Genomic DNA, 11,103 nt, shown 5'->3' with positions numbered 1-11,103 from the left:
GGCCAAAAATAGTTCAACCGACCAGTATCTTCAACACAAAAATGGTGAGATTGCACAGTAACACACAAAAATGGTGAGATATTGTTCACGACCTCCAAATGTAAATATTTAATATAATATTTATTTTATACATATATAACTCATTTAGAAACAAAAAAGAATGGTTTCAAGACTTCCACTCTTCGTTTTCGATCTGTTCTATCATGGGGAAATTAAGATGATGGCGTGTGTGTTTTCTTGCCTCCTTCATCGTGTCCATCTTTCTTTTTATATCCGGCGACCCTAACTACTAGTTGTTTCGTTTTTTTTGTTTTTTTTAATTCTCCCAATCGTGTTTTTTTTTTTTTTTTTTTGCCTCCTATACATACTGTTTGTCTGAAAATATGGAGTTCAAAATGGATTTCAAGAAACATATTGGTTATTGAGGTGAACACGATGAAGTATGGAATGGGAATTGGAAAGGTGAAACAATTAAAATGTAGAGTTTGATAGTTTCAAGTAAACCATGGATGTAGTATATGGTTTCAAGAAACGACGAGATGAGGTGGGTTTGTAGAAAAACAAAAATAACAAATATTTCATAATTAAATAAAAATGAAATTGTTATTTTATTGATAAAAACATTAAATATATGTTTTAGCAAGAGTTTTTAGTGAGTGGTTGGAAGAGAAAAAATATTTAGTATTAGAATTACACAAGTTTAGTGTTTTTTTTAATATTATGGTTGAAGTTGGCCTAACATGGGAAAAGGGATAAAGGAGTAGGATGTGGGGTGAAGCTATTTCATTAATATTATTATAAAAAATAAAAACAACAATTACATAGTTAAAAATAACAATCATTTTACACTTCATATAGAGGAAAATAGTAACAAGAATATTAAGGAGCACCCATGCTCCTCCCTACGGTGGGATAATGTGGCATTGCGGGGAAGTAGGACAACATCACACCATCCAGTTTAATGAATCCAGGAACCTCTTCTGCGAGAATTGAAACCAAAACAATAAGGTGCGTTTAGTTACGGAAAAATGGACCGTTTTCTGGAAAAAATTTCCAAGAAAAATGAGAATTTTGAAAACGCATTTAGTTCGTCTATTTTTTTAAATTTTCCGTTTTCTAAAATTACAAAGAAGTTGGAAAATTTTGGAAAACTGATAATCATTGTTTTCCATATTTTTCTAATTCCAAAATTTTGACAAAATTACATAAATGGTCCTCATGGTTGACAAAATCGACCAATTATGGTTCTTATGACGAATTCTTTACACAGATGGTCCCTGTGGTTTCAAAATCTTACAAAGACGGTCTTTTTGACTAACAGCGTTAACTTTTTCAGTTAAGTTTTATGTGAAATGACATATTTGCCCTTCATGCATAAGGACGCTTTATGTAATGTGTTTCTACCATAGGGACCATTTATGTAATTTTCTCTATTATTTATTATTTTTTTATTTATTTTAATTATATATTTAAGGATTTAGATTTGTTTAAATTTATTGTTTAATATATATATATATATATATATATATATATATATATATATATATATATATATATATATATATATATATATATGCTAACATTTTTTAACGTTTTGCTCAAATTATTTTTTCTAATCTTTTTGATATTTTCTTCAAGTAAATTTATTAATGTTTTTTATTTTGACGTTTCATTCGAATATTATTTATTTATTTTTTTGATGTTATGTTCGAATACATTTTTCAACTATATAACGTTGTATAATTATTATTTTTGTAAACTAATTTATTAACATTTTTTTATAAAAAAGTGTAAAATGTATGTTAAACGTGAATATGATTAATATATATTAGGTAGACATAGGCTAAGCTGAGACCGCCTCACAACTTGCCGAAAACGACCAGGTCATTTCACATTAGATTTAAATGTAATTATTTCGAGTTATTTTTTTTGTTTTGTTTTTAGCAGTGTTGTAAAAAATCACAACGCAAGGGTTTCTAATTGGTCAGGTAGCGTTTAGGGATTAATCTGAGTTTAAACAGACCTAATTGTAATTTTTTACAACACTACGTTATGAGGCGGTCTCAACGTAGCCTATGTCTACCTAATCTATATTAATCATATTCACGTTTAACAAACATTTTACACTTTTTTATAAAAAATGTTAATAAATTAGTTTACAAAAATAATAATTATGCATCCTTATATAGTTAAATATTTGAATTAAAAAGTAATAATTATATAACCTGATAAAAGAAAAAAATGAAAACATAATTGAAAGTGAATTAAGTTACGAATTATAATTACAATAGCCGTGAAATCCTTTAACAAATATAAACATATTATATGTTGAAAAATGTATTCGAACATAAAGTCAAATAAATAAATAAATAAATAAATAATATTCGAATAAAACGTCAAAATAGAAAACATTAATAAATTTACTTGAAGAAAATATCAAAAAGATTAGAAAAAATAATTTGAGCAAAACGTTAAAAAATGTTATTTATATATATATATATATATATATATATATATATATATATATATATATATATATATATATATATATATATATATATATATATATATATATATACATTAAACAATAAATTTAAAAAATCTAAATACTTAAATATATAATTAAAAAAGATAAAAAAAAATAATAAATAATAGAGAAAATTACATAAATGGTCCCTGTGGTAGAAACATATTACATAAAGCATCCTTATGCATGAAGGGCAAATAAGTCATTTCACATACGACTTAACTGAAAAAGTTAACGCCGTTAGTCAAAAGGACCGTCTTTGCAAGATTTTGAAACCACAAGGATCATCTGTGTAAAGAATTCGTCATAAGGACCATAATTGGTCGATTTTGTCAACTGTGACATCCCCAAAATCACGGCCAGAAAAGACCGGTTTAGTTTATACTTTATTTCAAAATCAGAGTTATCTTTTAATAAAAGGGTTGCGGAATTTGTCCCAAAAAAATAATATGATAAAGATTTATCAAAAGCATTTCCATAGAAATGTATTTCATTAAAAGACTCGGGATGTCATGTTCGTACAGATCAAAAGTATAAACAGTACAGTATAAGCTTTACTACATTATTTAATATCTACAGGCCTATATCCGTAATCCCTCGTCCAAAACATCACACCTATGCTCATGCGCCACTACCTGTAATACATAAAAACTGAGTGGGTCATGCTTGGGAGCCTGGTGAGCACATAGGGTTTTCAACCCACAATAAATAAGTTTATTAATTTCATCAATCAACAATAACCCGATTACCCGTTCCCGTTATCCTCACTTTACGTCCCTAAACACCTATCATAAGGGACCTAGCCTAAGGATCATCATCAGGACGGACACTGCTGCTAAGGGGATTCCTCAGCAATAAATATCCTAATAGGCAACCATGTGGGGGATGGAGTACATCTGGTGAGCACATAGTTCAAATAAACACACAGTTCAAATAAACACCTACAGGTTGCGAGCCTGCTAGTGTTCCACAAGACTGTCTAGAATAGTCCGTGGTCGTCATCTATACTCCGCTAGATGACTGGATCATCAATAACATCTATAACGAGGCCTCTCATTATTTTATTTTGTCACACAACAACTATTACATCTACCCATGTTTTACCCAATACATTTTGTAGATATAAAATACATATACAGTTAAATCTTTGAAAACATGTATAAAACGTTCATCCAGCATAGATAGCAAGTATTAAGATAATATGCACACATAGCACGTAATTTATATTAAATATTTCATATCTATGTGTAAGCTGAAAGTAACTATGCACTCACCTTAACGTTCGATAGACGATTAGTGTTCTGGAATGGATGCGAGAAGGTCGGATAGTATTTCCGTGAATATGAATCTCCGAGAAAATTTAGTATCCTAAGGAAATATTAATATAATTAATATTTGGAGGGTATATTGGTAATTAACCAAGGTACGGGGCCTATTCACGAATTTAAATATATTAAAGAAAAGCAGTGTTTTACTGTTTGATTTTCTTAAAACTGTCGTATCTTTTGCATACGAACTCTGTAACGACCCAAAAATCACGATGAAACGACCCAAAAATTTTGTTTTTCAATGTAATCAAAACCATAAACTGAGTATCATAACATAAAAACATACGCGATGTATCCCAAATCATAATAAAATACTGTGCGGAAAAACTGTATCATACTATATCAAATCAAGACAACTAAAACCATCCCCAGGATAAAAGCTAAGCTGTGGTGTGTGCGATGCTATCACCCCGAGCTCTTCCCTTTGCTTGCGGAAGTACCTGAAACCAAAACTGAAACTGTAAGCACGAAGCTTAGTGAGCTCCCCCAAACTACCACATACCATACATTATCATATAAACACATATTGGGCCTGGCCCACTGCATCGGGCCGAAACCCGGAAACTGCATCGGACCGAAGTCCGGAACTGACTGGGACCTTGTCCCCTGCATCGGACCGAAGTCCGGAACTAACTGCATCGAACCGAAGTCCGGAACTAACTGCATCGGACCCAAGTCCGGAACTAACTGCATCGGACCGAAGTCCGGAACTATCTGCATCGGACCGAAGTCCGGAACTAACTGCATCAGACCGAAGTCCGGAACCTACTGGGACCTTGTCCCCTGCATCGGACCGAAGTCCGGAACTGACTGACTGAACATGGCATAGCATAACACATCATCTAGCATGAACACATATACTGCATACTACATCGGGCCGTAGCCCGGAACACATAACACTTAACACATAAAACATAACATACAAATCCTGTCTGAGCCACGAAGGCATCAAACATACTAGCTACTGCATCGGACCAAAGTCCGGAAACTACTGCTAACTGAACGGGCCGGCATTGTGGCCTTAGACCCGTCCCTACTGGAAGGAAACTCACCTGATGCTGCTGAACTGCTGCTGCTAATCCTTGACTGCTACCTGACTTCTGACTTCGACTGCTGCTCCACTAGCTCCTCAAGCTACCAATATCAATATGACACTTAGTCCAACTGACCTCCAAAGGTTACTAGGTCAAATCTGGTCAAGGTCAAAATCCTGGTCAAAGTCAACCTTCCGGGTCAACCCTACTCGCCGAGTCTATCTACTGACTCGCCGGGTTCATATGCCCTGAGTCTTTCTTGTTCGCGACTCGACTCGCCGAGTCAATCCATGACTCGCCGAGTCCAACTAGGTCCAAGTCCTGTTCTGTCCAACTCGCTGAGTCACCACCCGACTCACTGATTCGGGTCTTGACTCGAAGGGTTTAGGGTTTCGCGATCTGACTCGCCGAGTCCAAGAACAGACTCGCCGAGTCCTAGACAATCTTCAACCAACTCGTCGATTTGTTCATCTAACTCGCCGAGGCCATGACTATCTTCATCCGACTCGACGAGTTGTTCATCCTACTCGTCGAGTTCCTCTTCACCTTCAAGCTACTCGCCGAGTCCACTCGAAGGACTCGCCGAGTCTATCCATTCCTCAATCCATGCAGTGGCTTTTCGAGCCAAACTGAACTTCCAACTCCTAGATCCATACTTCTAGGGCCTATTCCCCACGTAAAGTGGCAAACTTTACGTGTAGATTGAGAGATCTAAGCTCAAAACACACTAAATTCGGGTTTATGGCAAACATGCTTCTTCAACATATCAAAGGCTGATACTTTAGGGGATTCTAGACCAAAACCAACATGGATCTGAGGTAGCAACCTCAGATCTGAACCTCCAACTCGAATTGGTTACATATCATACCAACAATGGCCAAAACCCACACATAAGAGTAGATCTAGATGAAAAAGAGAGTCCAAGCAACAACTTATTACCTCCACTTGGTCTGAAATGACTCCACAATCCAGATCTACAATCCCTTCTTGCACCTCCAAGGTCTTTCTTCCTCCTCCAAGCGTAATGCATTCTACAAGGCAAGATCTAGCTCCAAAAACGGAAATGGCGGCTAGGGTTTGATGTTCTGGGGTAGAGAGGCAATAAATGAACCCTAGGAAGGAGAATGAGACACTTAAATAGGCTCCAAGTTCCCGGGTTTAGGGTTTTCCCCGTTCAGACCCAACTCGCTGAGTCTCCCTGGCCGACTCGCCGAGTCGGTCGCTTTCACCACAACCCGGATCCCGCTCGGACTCGCCGAGTCCCTCCATGGACTTGCCGAGTCTCCCCTAAACTTGAGGTTTTCTTTCTTTTCTTGGCTTTCCAAACTTTGGGGTGTTACAAACTCCATTTTCGACGTTCTTTATATCCACGCGTAGGCGGGAACGTACTCTACAACTTTATGTAAATATATCAGGCTTATATCGCAATTTAATTTTGACGTTTATTTTTATTCTTTATTAATTATATCTTTATAATTAAATAATAAGCATATAAATTCACATAATTCACAAAATACTCAAATATTTCATCTTTATTACTTCAAAAAGAATTACAATGGTTGACCGAGACTATTACATTGACAAAAATGCTTAGCCCTGAAACCCGGGCGTTACATCAACCATGAGGACCATTTATGTAATTTTGTCCAAAATTTTTCTATAAACATATATTCACTCCACCCCATCTACCTCTATCTACCCCCACCTACACACACACATACATACCCACCCCCACACACACACACCCGCACACACACACATACATACATACCCACTCACACACAAACACACACCCCAACCCACACACACATACATACCCACCCACACACACCCACCCACATACACACACACACACGAATACACCGACCCACACACACACACACACACACTAACCCACACACATACACATACATACCCACCCCCCCACACACACACCCGCACACATGCACCAACCCACACACATACATATACATACCCACCCACACATACACACCCACCTACAAACACACACACATACATACCCACTCGCACACACACCCACCCACCCGCACACACACACACACAAACCCCCCTCCCCCCCCCCCCCACACACACCACACCCCCCCCCCCACACACACACATACACATGCATACCCATCCACACACACACACCTCCACAAACACACACACATACATACCCACCCCACACCCACCCACCCGCACACACACACCAACCCACAAACACACACACACACACACCAACCCACACATACATACCCACCCATACACACACAAACCCACACATACATACCCACCCATACACACACACAAACCCACACCTACCCCTACCCCCATCCTTACAGACACACACACACCCACACACACACAAACCTACACCTACCCCCACAAACACACACTCGCACCCCCACCCACCCAACACCACCACGATAATCACCGACCTACCATCACCACCACCACCACCGCTGCCACCACCATCACCATCACTGACACAATTGTCGCCGCCACCACCATCGCCTGTCATTACCACTACCGCCGAGGCGCCGCCGACCCGCTACCGTCACCACCACCACCCACTCCCTACCACCGCTACCGTTTTTTAAAAATGAAAACCGATAGAAAAATACACATCTAAACACGTTTTCTAATTTTCTAAAACTGAAAATGAAAAATGAATAAGTTTAACTAAATGCGTTTACTAAATTTTTCAATGAAAAATGAAAACGGAAAACGAAAATTAAAAAGGGAAAACAAAAAACGGAAAATAAAAATTGTTTTTCCGTAACTAAACGCAAACTAACATTTTCTTTTTTCTTCTTCTTTCTTTCCATTGTTTTGACATTTGTATATTATAATATTTCTCACACATGACATTAGTTTTACAGGTTAAAACAAGAAGAGTGAGGGGAGTAGAACCTTTGGCCTAAGGCCTTGTTCTTGAGTTTTTTTTTTTTTTTTTTTTTTTTTTATAATGAATATAAGGGATGGAAGGAGAATAAATAGAATGGAATCCAAGAAAATGAAAGATAAATATAAATAATTAAATAATTAATTGTGTTTTTAATTTAGAAAAAACATAAACAGTTTAAGCCTTTTTCCCAATTTGCTAAAAGACATGAAACAGACTATCTATTTTGCTTTCCCTCCTTTCCATTCTCTAATGTCTCTTAATTTTTTTTTTTTTTGAAAAAAAAAAAGAAGTCAAAGAACACATTTAACCTTATCTATCGTTTTACATCCTTCCATTTCATTCAACCCCTTAAATCAATGAAATCTTGAAAAGGTGTAAAAAATGGTCTGAGTGGAAAAATAAGAGGATCGAAAAGGACGATATACGTAACTTACTCTTCTTACCTATGAGTGGTGTGACTAGTGAGCATCAAGACTTCGTACTTTCGTAGTTTCGTAGTAGTAAAAAATGGCGCTCGTTTGGTCCCCTAACGTTCTTTCCTCTTCCACTCCCACCGTAAACCCTAATTACACAGTCCGTCACAAATTCCCCATCCACCATATAGCGCGACGTTCTCCACCCTGGTTCTCAATCCGTTCCCCTTCGGTACCATGCCTACCAATATCACCGCCTCTTCAATTTTCTGTATTCATCTTTTCTAGTTGCGGAAATTTGGTGATTCATATTTGGGGGTTCATCATGGATAAGTCCAGAATTCATAAACAAACAAAAAAAAAAAAAGGATGAATTATTCGGAAAATTTTACACTTTATTGATTAAAATTACGATTTATAAGGAGGGTACTTTGGCTGCCTTACATTCCCCCAAATTTTATCACCGAAATTCCATATTGTATTTGTGACTCATATTCACTCATATATTTCGCATATTGAAGAGATCTCGTAGCTGCTGCTTGCATGTTCCAATTGTTAATGAATTGGGAAAAGAATCCGACGAGAGCAGTAAGCAAGGTGAGATCTTTTTGTACATTATCCCGTAATGAAAAGTTTGTGATCAATCAAAGCTTATGACAAACGCTACAAAGATAGAGATGTAATAAATTTGTACCAAGTCCACCAAACTGGAAACTAATCTACTAAAAGCTCAACAATTTCCATTTTGGGTGATCCAAACTGATTTTGACCTTTTTCCCTGTTTGAAACTTTGATGTGAAAGTTGCCCATTTACTTGTTATCTTGTGAATTATTGATGATATTGGCTTTTACGTTTTATCTATGCTGTGATTGGTGAATTGTCTTTTAGACATTTGACTTGTAGTCATGCACTCTAATAAAGTTTAACCACTCAACTTTCATATCTGTTCCATTGTTGTGAAATTTTGTATTTCTTTTATCTATTTTTACGAATCTTTGTATATCTTGTTGATGTTGCTCACTAATTGAAACAGTTTCACTAAATACTAATCAGCTTCAGTTTGTTCCTAACTTCCTATGTTGCGAAAATAATATTGACTTTGTGAGTTCTTATATTATAGGTGACAACAGTGAAGACTTAGGAGTCAAAGTGGCATTGTCTATGCTAAGGTTTTACAAAAGTGAGTCTCCAATGCACACAAAACACAGTCCAAGATGATGTGTCATGTCATGTTAGTATTAGTAACATGTTTTGTGGTTATCTCAGGGGAAATTTCACCATTAATGCCAAAGAGCTGTCGATACGTTCCAACTTGTAGTGAGTACTCCATGATTGCTTACAAGAAGTATGGTGTTGCTAAAGGCTCCATCTTGACAGCCTGGCGCCTCTGTCGCTGCAATCCCCTAGGTATTTATCTTTTTGTTTTGTATCTATTTCTGGATGATTTATCAAATGCATACTTTTTCTTCTTATTATTATTATTTTTTTTAATTTTTTTTAGGTGGATCAGGATTTGATCCTCCAAGATGGTTTGATGAGCCAAGCCCACCAGAACAATGAAATCCACTGTGTGGTGGTAAAATCAAAGAAAGGCCTCCAAGATTTAAATTGTTTATAAAGTTAGAATCCTTAACAAAGTTCAAATACTTGAACAGTTGTGGGATTGGAATTAAGGTAAATAGGGGAAATAAGTGCCTCTATGTGATAAAGGGTGGCATGGTCCCCTATGTAGCCCTGGAGTATGCTATCAGTGATTTTAACATTACAGGACAAAATTAAATCAGAGAGAGTGTCTCACATCCAAAATTAAGAGAGACGACTTTCTGTATCAAATTTATGAAAGGATCTGACAGAAGTTTATCAATGTAATTGGTAGAAAAAATAGTTTAATAGTATTTGGTAGAAAAGACACTTAAATAACCAAAAAGCTACCAAACAAGTTGGAGTTTCAAAAACTTAAAGTTGGTTATTCAACATCCGAAATAAAGGTTTAGATATATTTATCTAAACTATTGAATAAAATCCAATCTACTAGACTACTACTATATGTATCTCATATTGGTTTGATAAAGCCATATATATCTCTATATATATTGGAGTTTTCCTTCTCTCCATAAGAACTCTTTTGAAGAGTTAATATAAGATTCCACATATATCTTACATGGTATCAAAACCGATGTTTGCAACTAATATGGCTTGACATATTGATGTGTGATTTACTATGTATAAAATAATAAGATTTTAAATTTATAAAATGATTTTGTCACAACCGGATAGTTATATACACTAGCTAGTATATTTAATCATGTAATATTATAACTGAGGTAAGACCATGTATCGAACACTATGAAATATGGTATGATTTGCAATAAAAAAAATTAAAAACTAGATGAAATCAACATATTTAAAATGCTCTCACTTAGATTTCTAATTCCTTCTCTGGATTATGGCTGATTGTCTTAAAAGTGCAATAGATTAAGTTTGTTATTTACTGATTCCTATCATAATTAGTTATTTCGGTCCGATTAATTAATCCTAATAATTATTAACACAATGATCATGTAGTTAACTATCTAAACAATTAGTGTTAAGTTCGTATTATGAGAGTCTTGTTTAATTAATTTATATCAATGATAATGATTATTAATTAATGCTCATCTAATGCAATCTTACACATTAAAATTCATTAATTATCATCTAAACCTAGGATTTTCCTATCAATCCTGATCATAAAGTAGTGTTATTTTGTTTATTTTGTTTCTTACATCTATTGTGTACCCGTAAGTATAATTCTGGACCAATGGATGAATAAAATTAATGGTCATTTGAGGGTTTATGATATTACAATAGGGTAACATGTGCCATATAATCACACAAATTTCAACAGAAATG

The 11,103-nt window shown here is 35.6% G+C and overlaps 1 protein-coding gene across 1 annotated transcript; it reads left to right on the top strand.

The window, feature by feature from the left end:
- The first annotated feature begins 8,248 nt into the window (after positions 1–8,248).
- LOC145014364 (membrane protein insertion efficiency factor) lies at positions 8,249–10,106 on the top strand. Its single transcript, XM_078972740.1, has 5 exons — positions 8,249–8,442; positions 8,732–8,807; positions 9,332–9,391; positions 9,478–9,618; positions 9,713–10,106. The coding sequence occupies exons 1-5, from the start codon at positions 8,305–8,307 to the stop codon at positions 9,769–9,771; spliced, it is 474 nt and encodes a 157-aa protein (XP_078828866.1). The 5' UTR covers positions 8,249–8,304; the 3' UTR covers positions 9,772–10,106.
- Positions 10,107–11,103: the final 997 nt, after the last annotated feature.

This window comes from Lactuca saligna, chromosome 9 (genome assembly GCF_052625555.1).
Source record: "Lactuca saligna cultivar CGN05327 chromosome 9, ASM5262555v1, whole genome shotgun sequence".
Lineage (NCBI taxonomy): Eukaryota > Viridiplantae > Streptophyta > Magnoliopsida > Asterales > Asteraceae > Lactuca > Lactuca saligna.
Note: the sequence above shows the minus strand (reverse complement) of the source record. Positions and strands in the feature narration are given on the sequence as shown.